Raw genomic sequence first — 25,976 nt, forward strand, 5'->3', positions numbered from 1 at the left:
GATCGCCGATACCACTTTTTCTCAGAAACACATGCTTCCTCCCGTGGGCCCCCTGTCAGAAATCGGTCTGATGGTGGTTATAGTGAAACCACCATAATGGTGGATTACTGTAGTGGTTATGGTGGTTCCACCAGCATGGTGGCCAGATGGTGGAACATAGGTATGGTGGCCAGATGGTGGAACAGAGGCATGGTGGCCAGATGGTGTAACTACCATCATGGTGAATTACTGTAGTGGTTATGGTGGTACCACCAATATGGTGGAACACTTGCATGGTGTGCAGACAGCTGTCAGATGGTGGAACAGAGGCAAGGTGTTTACATGGAGGATTGCATCAACATGATAATTTATTGCGCTCGTCCCATTACAAAAGGAGTGACAATGATTGTCAAGCCCCATAAAACAAGAGAAATAAATATATGAATACAATAGATAAATATGATAATTAAACACAATACAGATACAAAGAAAAAAGGTAGTTAAAGGAGTATGGACAGCTAATTTTAGTGGAATGTTTTCTTCTCTGCAGTGATGCAGAAGACAACTATACATGGATCACCACGTGGTATTCCCTTACGATCGCTAAATGATTTATAGTCGAATTCCTTTCTCATGCGGTTTCAGTGGCAACAACCGACCGATGACTGTGACTCCAAAGTGCACTTTAGAGGCATTAAAAACTACAATATAATCGCTCATTCCACATTCATTTTCACTACGCTTTTTCAGGTCAGCATGATTTCGCAATAGGGAGCTTGCACGAACGCCAGCGGCGCTATGCATTCTGGGTAATCCGCCATCTTGCCGTCCTAGGCAGCAGTCGACGCCGCACAGGCAGGCTTCAGTGAACTGACTGAGAGCCGCGTCGTCTTCGACAGTCAACTAAACAAACACGGAGTTGCTCGTGTACCACCTCGACATGCATAGAAGATGTCGGCAGTTTCTGTCCCCGATTGTTGTGTGCAGCTGTGCCCAAAAGATCGGGCACGCTACGAGGAAAAGGCAAAGCAGTGCAGCGTGGACCCATTCACACTACGAGCCGACGACTGCACTATGGATCACTATGGATTTGGACACGTGGCCACCCGTCGACATCGTCCGCAGTCATGAATTTCTAGTTCGGAGAACTAGTTTCGTCACTCAGCAGCATGACAAGAAAGCTTTAGAAGGCCATAGCATTCTCACCAGTGGATGCGTACGCAAGCCATACATGAAAACGGTCACAGCCGAGACCGTGATCCTCAAAACACAGGCAAGGATTGTTGCCGTTGTGATTTAAGCCTAGGTGAACCACTCGCAAAGTCAGAACAAGCAACTCGTTTGCCTGTGGGTCCTCGCGGAAAGCGACGGCGACATTTCCTCAGCACACTGTATCTGCATGGACGGCAACGGCGAAGCCTGCTTACATGTTGTTACCTTGCTGTTTTATGTAGAGTATATGGCTTGCGTGCACGTCAAAAACAATCGTTCATAGACGGCACTAGCACTAGCTGCCAGCCACCGATGGGATCGCGCTTTGCAACAATGATAGCGCGTCTGATTTTGGGATTTTGAAGCAGAGCGCAGGTGGATTTTGAAGCAGAGCGCAGAGCAGCGATGGGGCCCGGTCGGGGGTGCAATAGTCCAAAAGTTTCGATGGTTGCTCTAGGAAATGTATGGGCGTAACCAAAGATGTTCAATGTGGGCAGCAATTCACAACTTTTAAGTACATTCGAGGTGCAAATGGCGATGAACTTACGTAGACGCAGTAAACAAATCGGCTATCAGACTCTCCGCATGTCGTAGATCGTTTATGCACGCGACACGAAGTGGCATGAACAGACTTTGTACTTGTCTAGGCTGGCGTCGATCTCGCGTCTGTTAATCCGTGCGAGCCATTCGAGTAAGCGACGCCTTGAGAGCTGGTTTGCCTTCTCGCACTCACGTAGCAGTATCTTCGGTATCCTGAAGAACCCGCAGTCCGCCCGTCCTGTCTTTAGTTTCTGCGCTTTGCTTTGGGTTCGGCTGTTAAAACTCATGACACAACAGCACACCATCATGCCAGCACCGTTTGCACGCACTACACGACCGTATAAACTTGGCTGCGTCGACTGCTGCCTAGGACGGCAAGATGGCGGACTACCCAGAATGCATAGCGTCGCCAGCGTTCGTACAAACTCCCTATACACTGCATTGAAACAACAGTTCAGCTGCTGCAACTGAAACACGAACAAGAAATCTGATTATAGAGCATTTAGAGTTATAGGAGAATACCACGCTGTAATCTGTGTAGGAATTCTTTATGCATCATTACAAGGAAGAAAACGCACTCAAATATTAGGTGTCAATACCCCTCTAACAAGCACACTGCATTACTGGTCGCCGTGTACAGTGATATTTAAAAGGTTTACACCAGTTCTGAGGTTCGAAATTCAAGGACTATCAAGGACACTACTATAATTTTTCAGGATGAACACAGTGGCTTATCAAATATTTTTACATATCACAAAACTTATTGCACAATTACGCGCTTCTGCCAACGTATTTTTACATACAGAAAAAGGTGGACAATAACAACACACATGGTCTTGTGGACTTCCGCACGTAGAAGTTGGCAAATGGAGGTTAACTTCAAGAAAACGGTCACAGCGACCTTTACAAGAAAAAACAACCATTGCAATTCAAATATGGCACTGCAGAACACACACGAGACCGTGTCCCCAAAATCAGGTACCTTGGCGTAGTATTTTCGTCTAACCTAAAATGGCACAATACATGTTGATACTATACGCACGAAATCACTGCAAAAAATAGGGTACCTAAGAAGAAGTTTAAAAAGTGCGACTAAAGAATGCAAACTAACAGCTTATAAATCACTGGTCAGGCCTTTTCTAGAATATACGTCAGTTGTGTGGTCACTGTATTTTTGTGCGCTGATTCTAGGTATGTCATTTAATTTCATGTAAAACAATTCCTTGAGCACTTATGCACATTTTATGCAACTATTTTGTGGAGAGTTTTGAAGAAAATTTGCGGCAGGAGACTCTCTGAAATGTATGCCATTGGGTTCTGTTGATACCAAGGAATGCAATAAGGGTAAAATTATCATCCTGGCTCTCATAGAACTCGACTAATAGGGTACTGAAGCTGCCACTTTAGAAACAGGAATACACACTTTCCTTCTCATTTCTGAAACGACAACTTCAAAACTCTATAACTTAAGTTCTATGATAGGCAGGAAGACATTTTCACCCTTATTGTATTCCTTGGTATCAAGAGAACCCAATGGCATACATTTCAGCAAGTTTCCCACAGCAAATTTTCTTCAAAACTCTCCACAAAATACTAGCATAAAAACTGCATAAGTGCTCAAGGAATTGTTTTACATGAAATTAAATGACATATTTAGAATCAGCACACAAAAATACATAATCCCTGAAGATTTCATAACTGTGATTTCATTAATAAAATTTTTTTTCAAGACCAGTGTCCCCTTTTAAAAAAGAATGTTCAGTGCCTAAGGATTTTCAGGGGCCTGAACAACCTGCGTGGACCCTGAAGCTTTGCTGGCATCCTCGGCAGTGGCCCTCTTGCGTTTGCCGTGGCGGCCAGCCTCAATGAAAAAACGCCGCAAGTTCTGGCGAAATGCGGCCAGCCTTGCTTCTTTTGGCACATCCGTTTTGGGGTGGGCGTCAATGTACTGCTCCAAACAGTCTGAAAGAAAAAATGAAGCACATATATCTCCTCTACTCAGCTTTGTAAGTAGATGCAATGCATGAATAGTTCTTGTATAATAGCACAGGAAACAAATATAGCTGTAACAGCACAGGAAACAAACATAGCTCCTCCATTTTTGTGCAGTACTGTGCATGTTAAAGGGACACCGAGGACAATGCTACCAATTTCTTTTGTCAGAAAATCCGACAGTTCAGCATTTTACTGAGGATAATGTTAACAATTTTTTTTTTTCGTCAGTAAAATCTGATAGTTCGGCATTTCGTGGCACTGTTGCCACTTGTCCGGCAGCAAAAGGTGCATTTATTGTTCAGAGATTTGGATTCAAAAGTTGCAAACTTTTCTCCCGCCACTCTGATTCAAACTCGGGACTCTCTGATGACGAAATAGGAGAAAAATGATGTAACCTCGGAGAAGTGCAGACTCCGTGATCGCTGGTGGCGAGCACTGTGATGCCGCCCAGCAGGAGCCAAATCAAAACTACCACCGGCAAGATCAGTCGTCATTGCTTCATTTACGTTTGCACCAACATTACGATCAATGCCGTACTCAGTTCTAACCATAAAATTCTCGCAAAGAGCAGCAGCTCACACGTCAGCGACCACTTCTCTGCACAATGTGCGATGCTTTTGAGGCATAAGGTGGCAAGTCTGGCAAGATAATCCAAGCGCTGAGGAGTCCGCAGCAATGCAGTCAAAGCCGAGCCACCATCATGACTGGTGTGCAGAGATTGGTACATGCAGCCACATTTAAAACCTCTTATAACAGTCTTCACAGAGCTGGTTGTGGTATGTTGATGAAGCGAACACACCGAGTGGTGCGTTTGCTAACATGGAGGCGCATGGAACATTAGCTATCTACAGCTCTTTTCCTCGTCGCAGGTGCATGCCATTGCACGAACTTCTTCCGATGAGCACTTAGGCACTTTGCGGTTGGTGTGGAAAGCACATAGCCACAAGGCACCAGAAAACATACCAAAACTCAGGTGGTCACCTCCTGCGCTACCAATTACAGGTTTTTCTATGGCTCCTAACATTCAGGCTGTCTTTTGCTTTTCTTCGCTCTTCCTCATGTGACAAAAAAGCACTAGTGGTTTCAAAACAAGACCTCTAATACTTTTCAATACTCAAGAAATATGTAACCTTCACGCATGCTTTTCGGCCTCAGATTTGTGGCTGTGGCATCTTCTTGCCTATTTTGCCATCATGCATGGACACTTGTACTTGCGAGACTGGTCTGTGGCAGCAATACATTTGTTTTAGTTTATGCTCTTGTCCACCTTACGTGAACCTTATTTCCAGTAAGAGTGGTGCTTTTGTGATCAGGCAGCGGTATTCTATCTATACATGCCAACTTCAATTTCTCTTCAATGTACTTTTAAGTTTGCTTGTATCTATAGAATACTGGCTCCTATTCACAAAAAGACAACCTTTACTGAAAACAAGGCTGTAATAAGGGAAAAAAGAGAAACCAATAATACAGGTATCGCCATCACAGGTAAAACTCAAAAGCCCAAGTGTGATGATGAAAACAGTCCAAAGCCATGAAACTGCGGGGTTGACAAATGGTGCTTGAATATTACACATCTGAATACTGCATTATAAGGTTTGTTTTGTTACTGCTAGTGCTTTTTTTAAACATAAGGTCAGAAAAAAATGACAACCTTAATGTTCGAAACAGAAAAAAAAAGAAACCTGTAGTTGAAGCTGCACACAGCTGGCCAGTTTCATTTCAGTATGTTGCAGCGCTTCGTGGCTACGCCACCTATGCGTGCCCACGTCATTTCATTTTTGACACGCTTTGGTCTGCAAGTGCAGAGCAGCAGAGAAAATGCCATATTTACACGTAAATAACGTGACAACGAATATAACGCGAGAAGGGACTTTGGAGCCAGAAGAAAAAGACAAAAAATTAAAGTTATAAAAACTAAAATACTTCATTACACTGACGTACATTACACCGATGTTTGACTATTTTGTAGTGATGCCATGAAAGCTGAAGCCAATCCCAGGCGGAAAAAAAAAGCACACATTTCCAGCTGGATTAGTACTGAACTCATAGCCATACTTTTCTAGCAAGAAACCATGCCTTTCCAGCTGACAACCTTCCATTCCAGCTGTGATGACATTAAACCGAAAATCAATTCCAGCTGGAAAGTCATCTGGAAAAGTACTTTTTCAGATGAAATGGGTACTCCTGACTAAAGTCTGCTTAGTCGCCAATTTAATTTGAGATTACAGTAGTTTCAATTACTGGAACTGTAATCAGTATACCGTAATAGGACACAACTCAAGCGCCAACCGGCAAATGCCCCTCAAAGGAACCCCACCAACCAATGGCGTGGTCCGATTCCATCTCCCTTTGACTGATCTCCCCCTTGACCGATCCCTTTGGACCTGCTAGCATGAAATCGCAGTGTGTGGCAAATGAAAGGGGAATAACAATGGCTTAATTGAATTAACCGCTGAATTATGAAAACTGGTCGATTCTACTGGCTTGAGGGCCTCCTTTAAGCTGCATTGCTGCTTAATCCTTGAGTTGTATCTGCGACATAACATTATTGCTACTATTAAAATTCACTTACTTTTCAATATGTCCACCTTCTCCGGAGTAGCGGGCACCTTGGTTGAGGAGCCAGGCACGCTGCGGCAGGCTTGGCCAGTTAGGCTACGGACAGCAGCCTCTTCATGGTTCCATAGCATCCTGGCTGCCTCCAGAGTGAACTTGGTGTCAGTGGAGTTTCTCATCAAAAACATCCACTTTTGTTCTGGGATGGATAACCCCGGCCCCAGTTGCACCTGCAGTTATTAAAATTGGTCTCAAGCATTTTTCAAGAATAATAAAAGCCTAAAAGCCAGAATATGTGGAATATGTTGTCAGGCTTGTTGGCATAATTTGTAAGACATGACAAAATTTTGCAAAAAGAACGCACATAAGACAGGCAATAGGATGCACATAAATCCCATACTCTCGTCCATGCACGTGTTCTTTTTGGCTAACTTTGTCATGTCTTCAATATCCAGGTATAGTGCACAAGGAGCTGCCACTTCTGAGGGAAGCTAAAAACATTGTCTTGCTCGTATCTTTAGCGTTCATTTTTTTTTGCTTTTGTCACATCTGTTCTGAATCTCTGTCACGCTGTCCGTGTACTCATTCACGACCTCGCGGATATAAACCTTTAGCTGTTAGTGCTGTTAGTACTGTTTGTCATCCTGCTGCGTGTATTGCAGTACACTGTTCACTTCATGGTGCTCAAGAAAAAGGTCCGTCAGCCGACGTCTCAACTGAGCAATTCAATAGGGAGAATGACTTCAGCTCAACTAATTGCCATTGACAGTTCAACAGCTGTTGGCATCGACATGTCAAATTGCTTTCATGTCACGCTTACCTGCCCACGAACGTCGCAGTTCCCTGCAACAGCAGCCACTGACCCGGCATGTGGTTGTGATGGGAGGACAGCAGCTGCACCTTGATGTGTTTCGGCTGCTGGTGCACTGAACTGATCTGTAAAGATTACAAGATCAGAATAAATAAAAGTATACTGCAATGCTAGTGCATGATCTGCACCTTGAACAGTACCAGAGTTAGCAAAATTTAAGGTGGTTGAGACACCTAATTCCAAAGCTATAAAAACTTATTACATGCCTCCACTGCATGAATGTTTACTCACAGCTATGTACTGGACAGATCAAATATTTAAAAGATATTTTAACTGCACTCTAAACAATCTCTAAATGCTGTTTCTCACAATGAAGATCCATAGCAAACGCAACACTTAATAAAGAGTAAACGTTGGAATTACTTTACTGGCCACTCGTGATGTCACAGCAATGTGGCATTCTATCAATGGCAACGTGCCACGATGGGCTGATCGGCAAAGGCCGCCATTCGTACATCGGCAGCCATGCAAGACCTTTCAAAATTCTAGAGGCCCGTGTGCTGTGCGATGTCGGTGCACGTTAGTGAACCCCAGGTGGTCGAAATTTCCGAAGCCCTCCACTATGGCGTCCCTCATAGCCAGAGTTGCTTTGGGACGCTAAACCCCACAAAGCAACCAACCAGCAAGACCTTTGCGCTGATGAGACAGCTGCACTTGTCTCTACTTTATCCCCGCCAAGAGTAAACGGAAAAAGAGACTACATTTTACATCTTCCCACTGGATCTTCATTTTAGTCGATGTCGAAACCGTGCCACAAGTAGGCCTTTCCACAACAAGCTGGATACAACGGCAGTAACTACCTTTCACCGACATACCTGAAACAGTCCCAAGCTCTAAGGAGGTCCTTTCTGGAGGGAGGCCTGTACACGTAAACGTGACTAGATTACAGTCTGCACTAACGGATAACAGAAGAGCAACACTATAGTGAATATCACTTTTTTTCGCTATGTTTAATTGGTTTCAATCCCATATTTACTTCCTATGGTAAAACAAGGATGCAATGACAATAACTACCATTTACCTACATACCTGACACAGTTCCAGCTTCTGAGGTAGCCATTTCTGGTGGCAGAACTGCGGATGTAAGCACGAGACTAGATTACAGTTTGCACAGCGGGATGATAACGAGGGCAGTATCAGACTAAATTTCAATTTTTTGGCTGTGTTTAAAGAGTATTTGCCCCGTAATTGCTAGCCCCGGCAAAGCTAGGTGGCAAAGCTAGGATGCCATGGCAGTAACTACCATTCATGTACATACCTGGCACATCTCCGCGCTCTAACACCATCACTTCAGGAGGAAAGCCTGTGCCTGTAAACATAAGATCTCATTAAAGTTTGCACTATGGAATGACACGAATGCATAGCACATTTTTTTCAGCCAAGTTTCATTGGTGTTTAGTTTTATTTGCTTGCTCTGACAAAACTAGGACTCAATAGCGGCAACTACCATTCTTCTACATACCTGGCGCACTTCCAATTTCTGACGTGACGCTTTCTAGTGAAAGGCCTGTGCATGTAAGCATGAGATTAGATCACATTACAGTTTAAATTAATGTAGGATGATAACAAGGAAGTGCCATACTGATTTCCACTTTTTTTTTCACTTCGCATACAGAACGGTATCACACATCCGTTACAAGCAGTAGACAGTCTTGAAGGACGCTGCCAGCCCACTAACACTATCAGAAGTTGCCAGAATCTCCACAATGCTAACATCCTCCCTTTGAAAAGTCCCATCCACGACTGCCCTTGCTGGTCAGTTTCTATGCTGCTTGCTGAGCTACTGACATGCACTGGAATCAACTGCGCTAGCAACCGGAAAACGAAAACCTCCTATTGATGCTGCCATCTGCTTGTGGAACGCAGCCCCTACTACTAATGACAGGTGCAATGAACAATACGGCACACCATGCAGAGCAGGAGACACAAAGGTGTAAGTCAGTATGGTACAATCCTTGTACAGGGACACAGCACTACCTGAATCCGAAGAGGCCGGCATGAAATATTCGGCAATGACGGTGCCAGCTGGCTGGGGGCTTTTATTGATGCTGGCAGCTATTTCATCTGCCGGAGACAGGATCAGAAACAAAACAACATATATACGAGGATGCACTGTGCCGTTTGCGGTACCTGTGGTGTTTGCCTGACGTTTACTCCAGGGCCTTAGCGTTATGTGGTGCTAATAAAAAGCTACTGCTTCTTGTTATTTCACATTTTTGCAAATCAAATTTTTTAACTTTACAAAGTGTTTGCACTCGCCCAAATTTTCCTTCTGTGCTCATTAAAACTTCTTGTATCGAAACCACAGTGCTAAACTACTCTACTAATTGAGGAAAAAAATGCATGCATTTCAATGGAAGCAAGAAACAAATGAAAAAGTTGATTGCAAACAGGTTTGTGGAGAAAACATATGTGCTCACCAATCTTTTCAAGCAGTGTGCTTGTTAGGCGGTCATTTTTTTGACGGCATGCCTGCAGCTCCTCCCGAAGGCGTTTTATTTCTTTATCTTTTTTTTATGCAGTCTTTGAGCTGCTGTACAGTTGTATGTTCCTAGAAATTGCAAAAAAAAACACAAAACATTTACTAAAACTAAATGTTATACACTCCAAAATTTTTACATCAATGGGTCAGTGTGTGCACATTTGTATATACAAAATAAAGGACACACACCTCCAAACCTTCATTCTCTCTAATTATATCTTCGTGAAGGGTACTGGACGCCATTGCTTTTTTTTTCTTCACATCTTTTGGTAGTGGCAAGCACTGCAAATTCAGGGAAGGTACCCTTATTCATTAGTAATCAAATAGAAATAACTCCTTAAAGGGAGTTGTGGTCTTTCTTTATTAATATGAAAAGCTGTTTAATAAAGCAAGAGCACAAGCCTAGGCACACAACGCCATGTTGTGCAAGTGACATCAACAGCCGGGGGTTAGCTATCATTGGTTTCCCACGCCAAATTCTTTCAGATGTCACGCAGCTACCATGACCGTGGCCACCCTGCGCGTGCCGGCAGCCGACAGAGGTAGAGTGGGTAGGGCCGGTGAAGGAGCACCAACGGAAAGGTGCAAAGAAGTAAATTTTTACTGCACATGTATTGGTATATGTTATACGCATCACAGCTGTCGATAAAACACCTGAAAAAAATATTGCTGGAGGATATTTGTGAAACAGTGTCCTTTAACATCCCAGACAAGACACAATTTTCCTTCAACCTCCATATATTATTTATTCCTTTTCAATAGGAAATAACGGCTTGTGGAAGGGTTAATCCACTGCAGTGATGTGGAATTGCGGCTGCCTTCATATTCATGCATGCTTTTGAATGCACTTCCATTTGCACAAAGAATAGAATTAAGAGCTTTATTTCAACTTTTGCTGCTACTGCATGTCGAGTGTGCAAGAGGCCTATGCCAACACGCTAGCCCAAACAGACGAAACGGTACTTCTGTCACTCCCAACTGCACATCCTTGCAGGCTATGAGGTGCAGGCATGTGATCCTCACAGAGTCCCCCCCCCCCTTTTTTTTTGATGGATGCAAAGCTTGTTGCACCCAAAGAGCAGTATATGTTGCTCGTGAAGCAAACTCCATAGCCAGGCACAAATGTTTCAAGCTAAAAAACGGTGCGCTTTTGACTACTATCAGATAGATGTCTGACTATAGGTTGTTACAACAGCACATGCTCCAGCTTGGGTTATCTAGGTGATTCGGCATCCGCTCATAAATGTGAAAAATTATCTTACCTACTGAAAAGCACCGTTAGTGCCAACTACATTTCACTCTAATTGCCTGCTCGGAGTTCATTATCGGTGTTTCCTTCGTATCTCAAATTTTGCTTTACTGTCCCTTTAATTCTACATAGTGATTGCACTTGATTAAAAGATATGGATTCACGCTCATGCTAGCCAATGGGTGTAGTGCGTGCGGCAGCAGTGCGTGCGGCAGCAGTGCGTGCGGATTTCACAACGCTCATTCAAGTTCTTTCTCGTACAGGTGCGGAGCGCATACTTTTTTTCGGCACGATCCGTTGGATTCTGCGAGGGTACAAGCTGCGCTGGAAAAGAAGGTGTCTGACAAGCTAAGGCGTCGATTGCGGCGAACATCGCTGCGCTGTTATCCTCTGGGATAAGCTGGTGAACATCGACGTTGCCGCGCCTGCGCCGTGCTCTACCAAGCCACAGACTACGCCTACATATCCGGGCCGCTTTCGCGGGCTCCCCTCAGTTTGGCAGCAGTGCGTGCGGATTTCACAACGCTCATTCAAGTTCTTTCTCGTACAGGTGCGGAGCGCATACTTTTTTTCGGCACGATCCGTTGGATTCTGCGAGGGTACAAGCTGCGCTGGAAAAGAAGGTGTCTGACAAGCTAAGGCGTCGATTGCGGCGAACATCGCTGCGCTGTTATCCTCTGGGATAAGCTGGTGCACATCGACGTTGCCGCGCCTGCGCCGTGCTCTACCAAGCCACAGACTACGCCTACATATCCGGGCCGCTTTCGCGGGCTCCCCTCAGTTTGGCAGCAGTGCGTGCGGATTTCACAACGCTCATTCAAGTTCTTTCTCGTACAGGTGAGGACCGTTTTCCTCATTTTTATTACTTTGCTGTTGTTGCGCGCACTGCTGCCAAAGAACAGTCCTTGTGTTTTCAATAAGTTATCTGTCATGTCAAAACACGAAGGAGCTTAGTAAGACGCTTGAGGATTTCAAGCGGGAAATTCGTGCTGAACTTCGCTCCTTTAAACAGAGTGTAGAATATTGTAGTGAATCTTGTGACAGTGTCAACGCACTCTCCGCGGAAATAAAGGCTCTACGTGATGAACTGGCCGCAACGCGCAACTGCAACCAAGAACTCGCTGCAGAAAATCAGAAACTGCACATGCGAATCACAGAATTGGAACAATACTCACGGGCCAATAACCTTGAAATTAAGGGTGTGCCTGATAGTGGAGATGTTTTTGACACTGTGCAGAAGATTTGTGAAAAGGTAGGGGAGCCGGTAACCCAGGACGATGTTGACATTTGCCACAGAGTGCCAACGAGCAAGTCTGATGTAAAGAACATTGTCGTACGCTTTGTGCGCCGTGACAAGCGAAATGCTGTTTTGGCTAAAGCCAGGAAGGCACGTATTTTCACTAACGACATTGGTTTCGAAACAGATGCTTCTGTATATGTCAATGAACATCTGACTAGGCAGGTCAAACAGCTTTTGGGAGCCGCAGTCGCACAGAAACGAAAGGTCGGATGGAAATTTGTTTGGACACAGGGCGGAAAAATTTGTGCTAGGAAGACAGATTCATCAGATATGGTACGAATCACCTGCCAAGAAGACTTGAACAAAATGCAATAGTAGGACTTGCAATGCTTTTGCAAGCTGACTTTCGCACTAACAGCGATATGGCTGCCACACCGGAGTGTAAATACTATGAACCTGACAATTTCAACAAAGCATTTAAAGCGCCGTCTCACAACTTCAGGGCATTTCACCTAAATGCTCGTAGTATTAAAAATAAAATGCACGATCTGCGCATGTTCTTCGATGACTTACGGGACAAATTTGATGCTATATTATTCACAGAATCCTGGCTTTCTGTAACAGATAGTCCTCCGACAATACGAGATTATATTTATCACGGCATCGTGCGGCCCGCAAACCGAGGCGGTGGAATTGCTATGTTCATCAAAGCCTCAATTACCTGTGAAGTTGTGAACGAATTAACATGCATTACACCCAGTGTTGAGTGCCTTGTGGTACGGCTGAAAAATATTCTTATAGCAGCTGTCTATAGGCCACCATTAGGATATAAGTCCCAATTTTTTGAATTCATGGAAACTTTACTGTCAAGCCTCCATGCAATGCAAGGAGCCTTCTTAGTTATGGGTGATGTGAACATCAATATGCTCGGCGAAGATTCATCTTCTGAGCACCTAGAAACTATACTTCGAACTTTCGCTTGTTCAAATATAATTTCCTTGCCCACCCGTGTTACCGATACCAGTGCCACACTTCTAGATATCTGCATTACCAATGTACCGCGTGACCAGTGCTTATCAGGTGTGCTTTCCCTTGATATCAGTGACCACCTCCCGGTTTTTACATGTTTGCCGACGGCGATTGCCAAACAGAAAGTCACTTACAACTCTTCTTATCGTGACATAAACTCTGCTACGCTCGAGAAATTTTACGCCGCGATGGAAAATATTCACTGGGATAGTATCTACGCCGAATGCGATCCTAGCCAAGCGTATTGTCTTTTCCTCAGCAAATTTAAGGCCTGCTATGAGAAACACTTTCCCTTGGTGCACAATTCTAACCGAAAAAAGAAAATACGAAAGCCTTGGATTACGTCCACCTTGCACAAGAGAATAAAAGTAAAAAACAAAATGTACCACACTTTCCTCCAATCACGTGATACTATTCTACTAAAGCAATTCAAGGCATTTCGCAATAAATTAAACGCCGATTTAAGGAAGGCAAAAATGTACTACTATCAATGTTTATTTGCTGAAATATATAACACCCCAAGAAAGCTATGGCAAGAAATTAATAATTTATCCGGTAACCTTAAAGCTAAGTGTCCTCTTAATATTGCAGCTTTTGCTGATGGGAAGGCTGATATAGAGGCGTTAGATGCAATGAATGAGTTCTTTTCTAACGTTGGCGAATACATTCCCCCAAACAGAGACTGTGCTAATTCGTTTTCTGTACTTCGCCCAAGGCTTGGAAATTCAGTTTTATTCTCCCCAGTTACTTCCGAAGAAGTCATCAGCCTCATTGCCAGAATTCGAAAGAATGTCGCCACTGGACTAGATGGCCTGAGCAGTGTCCCTATTAAACATGTAGCACCGATTATAGCCACCCCACTCGCATTTATAATCAATCAAATGATTGCAACTGGTATCTTTCCTTCTGACCTTAAACAAGCGCGTATAACCCCGGTCCACAAAGGTGGAAGTATTAGTGATATATCAAACTATCGCCCGATATCCGTTTTACCCATTTTCTCTAAGGTTTTTGAGAACGTTATTAATGCTCAACTTACAAATTTTCTTACTAAATACCGTGTTATCAGCGATTCGCAGTACGGCTTCCAGAAAGGAAAATCAGTTGAAATGGCCTTACTGCAAATCAAGGATGAAATACTTAAAAACATGGATAACAAGCAATTCACTGTAGGCTTATTCATTGACCTGAGGAAAGCATTTGACTGTGTAAACCATAATATATTACTCTCAAAGTTGCAAGATTATGGCATACGTGGCGTCCCCCTTGACCTTATCAAAAGTTATCTTTCAGACAGAAAACAGTGTGTAAAAGTTGGTGACCTCACGTCTTCGATTACAACGGTAAAACATGGTGTACCTCAGGGGTCGATCCTGGGGCCTTTGTTGTTCATCTTGTATATTAATGACATGTGCAATTTGCCTCTTTCACCGAAACTGGTCATGTACGCTGATGACACAAATATTTTTTTCTCCGCACAAACCGTAACCCAATTGAACACTGTCATAAATAGTTATTTGGTCAAACTTGAAGAGTGGTTGCATAAAAACAGATTAACCTTGAACGTTAAAAAGACTAAGTATATTATTTTTAAGCCACATAACAAAGCCTGTGACACTGAGCTAGTCCTAAATTTTCATGATACAACTTTGCAGCGTGTGACATCAGAAAAATTTTTAGGTGTATGGTTCGAAGAAACCATGTCGTGGAACACGCATGTTAGCAAGCTGGTGATAGAACTAAGCAGAACAGTTGGCTGTCTTTATAAGCTGAGAGAACTACTTCCACTGAGGCTCAAAAAAGCAATATATTTTGCTAACTTCTACTCTCGTCTTTCATATTGCATCTTAGTTTGGGGAGTTACAACCATCCATATTTACAATAAACTGGAGCGACTACAAAAAAAAGTGCTACGAATTCTTGAGAACTTTTATGGAAACCCTAGCCTGCTATCTACTGATCCCTTGTTTACTAAACATAATCTGCTTAAAGCATCTAAGTTATATGACTACAAACTGTCTCTGTATATGCGTAAGCATAACCTTCCAAACGATGCACACGGTCCCATGCATGCTTACAGCTTACGTAGGGAAATAAAACGAGTGCCGCGTACACGAACTAATTATGGCCGGTCAACACTTGACTTCTGCATACCATCACTTTATAATAAACTTAAACCCCACATTGATTTTACAGCCCCACTTAGCTCATTTAGATACGAATTAACAAATTTTCTGATGAGTCAATGAATATTACTGCAATCCAAATAAATGACACTGACCAATGAACTGACACCACTACTCATCCGGCGGAAAACTGATGTTTGTAAGCTGTTTGTGAGTTTCATGTTCATATTCATCTTGATATCTGTTGTGTGTGTAATTCTTTAGAATTGTAAGCACTGCATTTCCATGTTCATATTCATTTTTATAGTGCTGTGAGGTCCACTGCGTGACGCTGCCTTAACTTTTGTTTGCATCATAATGTGCTAGCATGCATTGGTTTGTTTCTTTTTAAACGTATTGAAATCAAATATATTATATTGAAATATTATTGTATACCTCTTCAGGAAGTGGAAACACTGTATATGCTGTTTGTTAGTTTCATGTTCATATTCATCTTGATATCTGTTGGGTGTGTAATTCTTTAGGAAATGTAAGCACTGCATTTCCATGTTCATATTCATTTTTATAGTGCTGTGAGGTCCACTGCATGATGCTGCCTGTAGGCCCCCAGGGCCCAGTCAAGCTGTTTGAGACAGCTTTTTGCCTGGGGGACCCCCAACTTGTAGGTTGGAAATAAAGTGGATTTGGCAATGCAAGGCTCAAAAGCGACAGAGGTGGCGTGTTTCCTTGTCCTAATGTGCAGTGCACTTTGCGAGAAAAAGAGCTCTGGTGCAATTTCAAACCAACAGAAATGTTTTGCATTCATAGCTGGAACTAAAACTTGTGGGTTTCCTGGAAAAAGGGACATGTAGAGAACACTTGCCCTTTTTTTGGATGGTCCAGCTTGGCAGCCTTCTACGTCAATTAGGCGAGGGAAGGGCTCCCTCAGGGTCTTCGCTTTTTGTCGCAGCCCCTCTACTTCATCTGAAATGAATGAAAAGCCTTTAACAGCTCTGTGCAGGTGTGCGCCTGTGCAGACATGCCAACGGATTCCGGTCTGAGTACAGGCAACACGGTGCAGTCTGCTAAACGATGACCTTATGTAGGCATAGAGCCATAATAAAATGAACGTGATCACATCAGGGCAACGTTACTCTACTCGGAAAAGCGCCTTGCTGCAATGCACTCTTGCAGGGTTACTGGAAAAAAAAAATTGATCTAATTAGTTGGACAACACATTGCGGGCTAGTTGGTTCATCACAAGGCAGAACAGCACAAGCTACACACGGACAAGAAAGTAGACGAGACACACACAGCGCTGTCTTACAACTGATGGTTTATTTTTCCAGACACTTCGGTAAATACACAGCAGCATCAAGTTCTCCTGTGTGATTTCTGGTGGCGATGACTGTTTATCAGACTCAGTTGCTTTTATTTTCTTGATGCTGCTGTGTATTTACCGAAGTGTCTGGAAAAATAAACCTTCAGTTGTAAGTCAGCACTGTGTGTGTCTCGTCTACTTTCTTGTCCGTGAGTAGCTTGCGCTGTTCTGCCTTGTAATTAGTTGACTTCAGCCTTGTATCTCGCTGCCACTTTTGTGGGTCAGTCGAGAGCGCCTCATCGGAAAAAAAGTTACTGATTTGGTCAGCCATCCGGATCGAGAGCGATCAGCTTCAATGTTTACTTTGCCGCAGACAAAATCGCTTTTGTGTCAGCATTGCCGCTGGCACAAAGCAGGGAAACGAATATGGCCATGCAGCTCAATGCCATGTGATGCTGCTTTTTCGTTTCGCCGTTTGGTATCAGAAGCTACATTTGAAGTAGTGACCAGAGTAACACTGGCAAGGCGCTAACATCGCCACGCGCTAGCACTCAAATGACTGATATGAGCTCACACGACCATGTAGACAAGAATGCACTCTTACAAGGTCAGATGCAATTGCTCACGAGTTCTAAATAACCACAGTATAACCACTACCGCAAAAACATAGCGATCACTGCAGGCTGCACTGGAGAAATGCGACAGCATATGCTCCTCATCACCTTTTTTGAAAGTCACTGCGTCATGTGACATTCACTTTATCATGACATATTACACCACTGACTAATTTGTTACTCAATAACATTGCACTCATACCCACTCAAGCTCGGTGCGTGACATCACAAATGGTACCATTTACGATGGACACATTTTGCCTACAGACGACCTTGAACTGAGCCATATAATGCTTACACATTAATAAATACGGTAACTCAACCTGTACGAAATAACACGTACGTACCTGCGAGAGCAATGACGAAGGCCGGATAGTAGCCCTCGACCTCTCCATCTTCGCTGCGCCAAAACGCCTGCAGCTTTTGCCCGGGGTTGAAGTCATCCTCGTTTTTGGGTGCAAACCCCTTTATAAGTTTTGCAGGCAAAATTGCCTTGAACTTGTCAAGGTATTTGACGTACGCGAACATGACGGAATCGTTTTTGGCGGGAGCGCTGGTGCAACAAGTCGGCGCCGCGGTCAGGCCAGTTTGGCTACAGCTTTGTCTGCAAACGACTACTAAGGCGCTTTTTTTTTGCGCTGGTGATGATAGTGGTTTCGGTTTTGTTTCTGAACGGGCGGTGATGTATTCAAGTCGGGAGTTGCGTTGGTGAAAAGTAAGTAAATATACAGTAAGGACCTGTATCACATTGTCATTGCCTTGCTGCAGTCAAGACTACGGGAGCACGGCGTTGGCGCTCTGCGCGGATCCGAAGCCCCGTGGGAAGGCGCAAGCACGCAGTTCTCCAGTAGGCGGGCGCAGGTTCTGCAGTAGGCGGCTCTTTCCGCGCCCTCTCTTCGCCGAGCAGCGAAGAAAGCTCTCACATTACAAAACACACCATTATTACTGTATTATACTGAAGTTTTAAGATGTAAAGAAATCGTGTTATGTGCAAATGAGAAGTATTTCATGGTCAAATGCGCGTTGGTCATATCAGCTGTAGCAGGTGGCGATACTTTGCAATTATGGAACAGACGTAATTTGCATGCCCACAGGCTAATCATCAAACTGCCTTTGTTACGAAGAGGAGAGAAATGCCGGTATCGATGGCCTGGCCTGCTCCAGACTAACAAGCTCGCTTACAAGCACAACAAAATCATGCGATGAATTAAGAAAGACCTCTATAGCTTACTGTGCTCGCTGGAGAAGCGATCTGTCCATGATCCTCGACGTCTGAATCCAAAAGAATTCAACGCGAGTCGAGCAAGCGCAGTAGCTAGCAGACGACTCCGTCGGCTGCAGCGCGCGCTCCTCGGTTGCTGCGGAGGCGCGCGGCTGCGGACGTCTGTCACGTCGCGAGACGCGAGACGTTTACTTCTGCACGTGAAAATGACATTAGGCGCGAGCTTTGGAGAGAATCACGCTTTTCATCGAGGCCAAATATTAGGTCTCGGCAAAAGCTAGTATATGCCGACCGGCCGGCATGCAAAAAATGACAATTTTTCTTCTTTTTCAAGATGTGCAGCTCCAGCTGAGGAAAAAAAAAATGGAGTACTCTCGGCAGACTCCAGCAAAGAAACTTGGGCAGAAGATAGGAAACGAGATCGCTTGGCTTCAAGAGCTAACCCGAATTTTCGATTATTTGAACATCCCGCGCTTAAAAAGTGCTAATTGTTTTCTTCGCATGTATCTCTTAGAACTCTGTATGCAGATTTTACTAGTTATGTCATCAAAGCAGTAATAATATTACCGCAAACAGGGGAGATGACATGCTCATACTGCATGCATCGTACGCGATATTAGCGCGAGCGACTTCCGTTATTTCGGAGCCTTAATTTAAAGCCAGAGCGAACAGCGAGGTTTTTGCGCATCGAAAATCCTGAGTAATCGCGTATATTGCTTACGTTTCTGAGGTGCAGTGTACATTAGACAATGCCTGGACCGCCTTCAAGAAAACGGCGCAAGAAGTATTTGGAGCGTGGTGAAACCTTCGACGTACCGGCCTCGACATTTTACAAACGCCAAAAAGACCACGATGCCGCCATCGCCTGTCCTTCGAGAGCCGGCGCCCTAAGACCCCAGCAAAGTGTCAGTAGGTGTCAGCCAGGCGCTTCGTCTGTAGCAGGCACCCGCCCACTCTACAATGACGCAACTGCCAATGAGGAGACTTCAAGCAGCCGTAGTCATGGTGGTGCGGCGCCCGACACAACGACCGACGAGGAGCTTTCAAGCGACCACAGTGATCATCATAATCATAGTGCGGGGTCCGAGTATGACATTTTCAGCGATTCAGCAGGAATCAGCGACAGTTGTTTCGACGACGACATTCCGAGTGCCGACGAACGGGACACAGCTGGGAGCGAAGATGACATGCCCTCCTTCATCTCTCAGTTCAGTAACGGAACGTTGCCACACTCTCAGGTTACGAAGGCTGGCGCTGTAGCAGCAGTCATGGCATTTGCCATTTCTCATGGGCTAACATGGGCTGCATTGGGAGATCTAACAAAACTGATAAATTTCCTTTTTGGAGAAGATGTTCTGCCCACAAGCGCTTACACTTTCCGGAAGTTGTGGTGCAAGGAAACCCAGGATGTGGTGCACTACCACTATGTTTGCGAAACATGCATTGGTGAAATGAAAGTACAAGGAAAATCAGCTGCCTGCCCCAACTGCAAACATACAGAACCCCTTCAAGCACTCAAAGACAGGGGTTCATTTTTTGTTCTTTTAGATTTAAAAAAGCAGCTGCAGTTTCTTATTGAAAACACTAAGGAGGAACTGCACAACAACTTGCTCAAGCTTCAAGGGCCTGCACTGCACATTTCAGATGTAACCAGTGCTGAATGCCATGCAAGAATGCAGAAGGCTAGAAGTCTTGGCACGGACGACCTCACTCTTACAGTGAACACGGACGGAAGTCCAGTGTGGAAGTCATCAAAGACGTCTGTGTGGCCTCTGCAGTTTATCGTTAATGAACTGCCGCCACACCTGCGTTTCAAGCATCCGATTCTCGATGGACTATGGTTTGGCAAAAGCCATCCGAATATGCAACTTTTCCTTTCAAAATTTGTGCATGAACTTAACTGCACCAAACCAATCAGGTGGCAATACCGGACTAGCACACACCTATCCAGACCAGTTGTGTTGTGCTGGTCAGTTGATGCGCCCGCAAGAGCGGCTGTGCAGAACATGGTTACCTTCAATGGTTACTTTGGATGCCCAAGGTGCTTCATCCGAGGAGAACATATCGAAGGTGAGTATTTTTTGGCTTTTAGAGAATGAGCAGTGATTTGAAGATGATGAGAAAAGAAACCATTACAGAAGCAGCGTCTCTTAAAGTGCATAAATTTGCATACTTATGTCCTTTACACTCTCTTCTCCTTCAGGGAGCATGCGATATGTCGCACAAGAGCAGCCAGAGGCTCGGACAACGAAGATGGTTGAGCGCGACATGAAATTGGCTAAAAAGCACAATGAAAATATCAATGGCTTCAAAGGGCCATCCGCACTGATGAACCTGAAAGGTAAGCTGTTTTTACCTCCACGTCCTCTCCAGTCTTTGTGTGCTTTGCATTACTTTAACTGCTACTGGTAGACTTGGATATAAGAGTGATTATCACAGCTGACTGCAGGTCAGTATTGTAGCACAACAGATTTATTAAGCAGACTTAGGTCCATTTTACAGCTAGTGCCATGAACATTTACTTATATTCTCATGATACAGACCAACAAAGTACGAGCAGAGAATTGGTAGTGACTCATTACTGGTTGCTGCCACCACTGAGCTGTCAGACTGGTTCGCATATTGTGCACTATTGCTTGCAAGCTGTATTACGGACTGCAAAGCTGTGCCTTTTTCATCGTCACCTGATACGTATCATGCTTAATGGCTGAAAAATTTGAGATGAAGTTGTGTAGCCCTACATCATTACGTTGCTTGGTACTTCATCTGTTTTGTCATGCAGAAGCATTGAAAGGGTGTTGATGTTATTGAATAACTGCGTGCAGTTGTGACTGCAAAGAGTCCTAGCAGCAGTATCAGCACTACCTGCTGTAATGCTGATCTAAACATTTCTGCATGTGCCCCGCACTCAGCTGTACACATAATTTCATATATGTCAGCAGGATTCTCAGTATACACAGCTGAGTCCTGAAGCAGTCCATGTAAACACCGTGTTTTGGGACTGCAAGCCTCTAAAGACAGTTTGAGGGTATCGCACTACTCAATACGCAACCTCAGTTGTACTTTCAGTAAAAAAAAATGTAATGCAACTGTATATATGTTCCTAATAGCAGTTGCTTATGAAAGAGCTCAACTTGCAATCGTGACTTGTCACTTATTGCCGTGCTTATGTAGTTAGATGTGTCGTCACTGTATGATGTATAGATATAGGTAATTACAATTATATTAGTGTGGCTTATCGCCTAAGTTGCTTCGGGACGTTATACCCCATAAACCAACAACTGTGTGATTTTGAATACCTAGCATGCTGTTACAAAACACATGGTTACTCAGATGCTGAAACTATTGGTGGGTTAAGCACATAGAAAATTTGGTCCTGCTACAATGATGTATACTGCAGACTGAGTACTATTTCTGAAACAGCTACATGCAAAATAGTTGTAGTCAGCATGCATGCACTGTATTGAACAACATTTGCTGGTCTTGTTCATCTTTGTTATCTTGTAAGAGAACTTCTGTTGTGAATCAGTAGTTGAGTACAAGTACCGATATGACCGAAAATTCAGTTGTTGGGGCTTGATGGTAAGATCCAAAGGTACGCATCAAATGGTATAGCTCACGAAATTGCAATCAGTGTTCATTTAATTCATCAGTGTGTTATTACTTCTGTTGTTAAGAAAAAAGGCCATTTTTTGAGTTTTGTACTTTTTTGATTGTTTCAGAAAGTAAAGATGCTTAGCAGACCTTAATGAAATAAATCTAGTTGCAGGCTTCTTGCTCTCCTTGTGTTGAAAACAATGTGATTTTTCCAAGCATGTTTATAGTGTACGGTGTTCTCTCTTGATTCTCATAAAAAGCTAAGTGCCTTCTTCGTAAGATATGAGGCAGAAGATTTGTGGGTGCTTTATGGCACATCTAAACAAGTAACTGGCTGCTTTTATGCTCGCTAGTAATGCCTGCTGTTTCAAGCAGAGTGAAACTGCATTTTTCACATTTTCACAGACCAGATGCCATTGATACCATTGCCTTGCATCCGTGAGAGGTACCATAGGGCTGAGCAAGTTATGTTTGCATACTTACTTCCATCATTCCCGCAGTTACCTCAGTACATTGGCAGGGGATTGGGGATACAACAGTCATGATATCTTTGACAGCGAGGTGTGCGTAGCTACTTGCTCTCAATTGGTAGCTTTCATTGTCTTGTTTGCCTCAGGATGGTTGTGCAAGCTGTTTCATGCACTGCTACACTTTTTCAGGACAGCAAAGCAATTAGCACTTGGTGAGCTAGTGATGTGCAGGCATTGAACTTTGTATTATGAGGTGAAACAGTTGTCCAATTTTCGTATGTGTAAAAAACCACGCATAAATAAGGTTACCTTGTGTGCTGCTCAGCGCACCACTTTGAGCTGTGGGGAGTAGGCTGCTTTTATTTTGTTTACAGTACACCCAATTGTCATCACTTTTTTGAAGCATTGGCTAGTCCAGCTCTTTTTTATTCTTAATTCCTGGCTTCTCACATGCATTTTTTTACAAGTTCAAGCATAATATTCTGCAGCATTGCATTGTACTTTCCTTATAAATGTTGTGATTGTTTTTTAGGTTTTGATCTTGTCAATGGGCAGAGTGTTGAATACATGCACTGCGTTCTTCAAGGAGTTGCGAGGCAACTCACTGAGATGATCCTCTCCACTTCAAACTGTGATCGACGCTTTTATGTCGGTAAGCCAATGCCCACCCAGCGTTACTGTCAGTTTTTATTTCACAAAGTCTACAAGTTTCTCTAGTAATGCACCTTTATATGTTTGGTTTTGGCGGAGATAGAGTTCATACTTTCATGCGCCTCTAGAATTTAATTCAGTGTAGTTTACTAACTACTTAATACAGATGAAATATGCTGAGTTGTATTTCTAATTTCTTCTACCATGTTTTTTTTAACATGTGTGGTCTTTAGTTTTGTGTACTGTGTGATGTCTTTGCAGTAATTCGAAAAATGTTCAGGCTTTTGAGTGGGTGCGAGATACCAAAATATCATTTAAAACTTTCTCTTTCTGGGTCCACATAAATACAAACTGAATGAACTCTTTCTTAGAAGGTATCTTCCAGCTTACAAAAGGCTTTGCAGTCTCATCTCTTTTTACAAATAGTAGCACACACACAACTCATTAAATGTAGTGTGCAGGATGTTTGCTGTGTTGTCAAAGATCAATGCCGCTGAAGCTTCCAAACAGCTACATTTAGAACCATACCTTGTCAACCATACCTCTTTGTTCTCAGCATTAACAGTGCAAAAGTTGTAACCAGATGCTTATGTACCTCTACATTTCACTGCACATTTTGCACAGATGGAACTTCTTGATTAAAAGTCTCAAAATTGCAGCTGGTGTTACGATACTCGGGTTCCCACTGTATATGTGCCTTTACAGCATTATACACTAGTTCTGTTCAACTGGGTTTATGTAAATGTATTGTGCAATTTCATCCTTGCAGGTGCCCCTTCTTCAGTAGCAAAATTATAAGCACGACTCTTGACCATCAAGCCTCCGCACTGTGTCACACGGTTGCCACGACCACTCAGAGAGCGAGGCCACTGGGAGGCATCTGAATGGAGGCAGTGGCTGCTCTTCTATGCCCTCCCCTGTCTTGATGGCATCCTTCCTCCTGACTACTGGAAACACCTATTAAAACTGTCAGAAGGTGTTCACATACTTTTACAAGAGAAGCTCACCCCATCTGAAATTGACAAAGCTGGTAATGCATTACTTCAGTCATTGCAGTGTACTTCATACATACCAAGTCTGTCAACAATAATGTAACCTGCAGGTTTCGAGCATTTTGTACAACTGTGAGTTTGTGGAAAGCATATATGAATACAAAATTAACTGTAATGAAAGAACTTTTATGAAAATCATTTTCATGAAGTGACCTTAATTAAAATTTGTGAAGCGTACGAACTGGCAACCATACAGATATTGTGAAAGTAAAACCCTGCATTTTCTAGACTTCTTTCACTCTTCTTCAAGTGCTTACTCATATTTTATTTTACTTTTACAGTACAAACTTATTTTGTCATTTTGCTCCTTTAATATGCTCTTTTAATAGTCTGCAAGTTTCTCTACAGTATTAAAAATTTCACTCTACTTGAGTGAAGAAGTGCTTCATATAGGGAAGTTAAAATCTGTTTTCAACAAAGGACTTGCCAAAAAGTCAAAGGAACTGCCTTGATGGAGTTGCTTTTTGGCTTGGCATTTCACCTAACCATCATTATTGTTTTTATTTTCAGAGTTGCTTCTGGAAAGCTTTGTTGTGCAGAGCAGGAGCCTGTATGGTGTTGCCTTCCTGACGTTTAACGTGCATGCCCTACTTCACCTGGCTAATTGCGCCCGTGCCCTAGGACCACTTTGGGCACACTCAGCCTTCGTTTTTGAAGGAGGCAATGGAAAGATCGTTCGCCAGGTTTCAGCCGCAAATGGTATTCCACAGCAAATTGTAGAAAGGATAGTCATGAACCAGCAACTACAAAAATTGACTGACAGCAGCCAGCTCCCTGCACATGAAAAACAGCTGTGTAGAAAAATGGTTGGCTATCCCCATGTGCAGAATGCCAGGCACGTAGAGAACTTGTGCCTCTTGGGAAGGGGCAGGAGTGTTGCTTTGAGCTCTGAGGAGCAAGATGCTCTGTACCGTCACTGCGGAATCACAGCATCAGAAGCTGTTGAGTATGAGCGCTTCATTCAGGCAAGGCAGGTGTACCATAGCACAGCATACAAGAGGCCATCACGGTCTGACACCACCTTCATTAGGACACTCAGCGCGAGCTACAAACGCATTGAAAAAATTCTTTTCTTGAACGTAGCTAACACTTGCATCCTCTTATGCAGGCCAATAATAATTGCTGATGTGGTTGCAGCACCACCACACATAAAAGAGTGCTTTATATCTTTTGAGAGAGCACTTGACGTGGTGCTTCCAGCTGAAGTGGCTGACTGCTGCTTGTTCATAGAGTTTCCTGAGGAGGAAAAAACCTTTATTTGCGATCTTCCTAACACAACTGAGAGGGACTGAATCAAATGAGCATGGTGTATGTCACACTAAAGATACCTAAACTGGTTAAAACATCTAAAGCTGCATTAAGTTGATTGGTTTATGGAGTTTAACATCCCAAAGCAACTCAGACTATGAGGAACACTGTAGAGGAATTCGAGAATTTTGACCACCTGTGGTTCATTAACGTGCAATGACTTCACACACTACCCGAGCCTCTAGCATTTTGCGTTCATCGAAATGCAACCACCATGGCAGGGTCAACCCATGTCTTTGAGGTCAGGAGCCGAGCATCATAGCCATTGAGCCACGGCAGTGGCACAGCTACTTTAAGCAGCGGTAAAATAGGTTATTCTATGTACAAAAAGTCGTCTCCCAGCGTATCTAGCTGCCGTTGCCTGTGCTACGCAAGAGGAGACTAGATCTACTGTTGAGCTTTGTTTTGTTTTGTTTGTTTGAGTGTGTATTCAGGCAGGATTTCAGGATCATGCATTATGATTGCAAATGCTGCAAGGGAGCA

The 25,976-nt window shown here is 43.6% G+C and overlaps 2 protein-coding genes and 1 pseudogene across 2 annotated transcripts; 1 reads left to right on the forward strand and 2 right to left on the reverse strand.

Annotated features, from left to right (window-relative positions):
• Positions 1-3,321: 3,321 nt before the first annotated feature.
• Positions 3,322-9,143, reverse strand: LOC149361239 (uncharacterized). Its single transcript, XM_089572639.1, has 7 exons — positions 9,131-9,143; positions 8,412-8,462; positions 8,183-8,227; positions 7,969-8,013; positions 7,103-7,218; positions 6,299-6,512; positions 3,322-3,693 (listed from the first exon to the last, which is right to left on the reverse strand). Exons 2-7 carry the CDS (start codon positions 8,437-8,439, stop codon positions 3,497-3,499), a joined length of 645 nt encoding a protein of 214 aa, XP_089428765.1. The 5' UTR covers positions 8,440-8,462; positions 9,131-9,143; the 3' UTR covers positions 3,322-3,496.
• Positions 9,144-12,837: 3,694 nt separating this feature from the next.
• LOC149361240 (uncharacterized) lies at positions 12,838-17,923 on the reverse strand. Its single transcript, XM_089567449.1, has 3 exons — positions 17,541-17,923; positions 16,066-16,242; positions 12,838-12,845 (listed from the first exon to the last, which is right to left on the reverse strand). The coding sequence occupies exons 1-3, from the start codon at positions 17,719-17,721 to the stop codon at positions 12,838-12,840; spliced, it is 366 nt and encodes a 121-aa protein (XP_089423575.1). The 5' UTR covers positions 17,722-17,923.
• Positions 17,924-20,552: 2,629 nt separating this feature from the next.
• On the forward strand, positions 20,553-25,477 carry LOC149361241 (uncharacterized; annotated as a pseudogene).
• The last annotated feature ends 499 nt before the right edge of the window (positions 25,478-25,976 follow it).

The sequence above is a fragment of the Amblyomma mixtum genome, chromosome 2 (assembly GCF_055824585.1).
Source record: "Amblyomma mixtum isolate Tamu chromosome 2, ASM5582458v1, whole genome shotgun sequence".
Lineage (NCBI taxonomy): Eukaryota > Metazoa > Arthropoda > Arachnida > Ixodida > Ixodidae > Amblyomma > Amblyomma mixtum.

What these genes read in the sequence shown, in the direction of transcription:
- LOC149361239 (XM_089572639.1), bottom strand. Translation starts at nt 8,439, where the DNA reads ATGGTGTTAGAGCGCGGAGATGTGCCAG. An exon ending in AGAGCGCGGAGATGTGCCAG is followed by an intron (nt 8,228 to 8,411) that starts GTATGTACATGA and finishes TTACATCCGCAG; the next exon opens with TTCTGCCACCAGAAATGGCT. An exon ending in AGAGCTTGGGACTGTTTCAG is followed by an intron (nt 7,219 to 7,968) that starts GTATGTCGGTGA and finishes TAATCTTTACAG; the next exon opens with ATCAGTTCAGTGCACCAGCA.
- LOC149361240 (XM_089567449.1), bottom strand. Translation starts at nt 17,721, where the DNA reads ATGTTCGCGTACGTCAAATACCTTGACAAGTTCAAGGCAATTTTGCCT. An exon ending in CTTCGTCATTGCTCTCGCAG is followed by an intron (nt 16,243 to 17,540) that starts GTACGTACGTGT and finishes CATTCATTTCAG; the next exon opens with ATGAAGTAGAGGGGCTGCGA.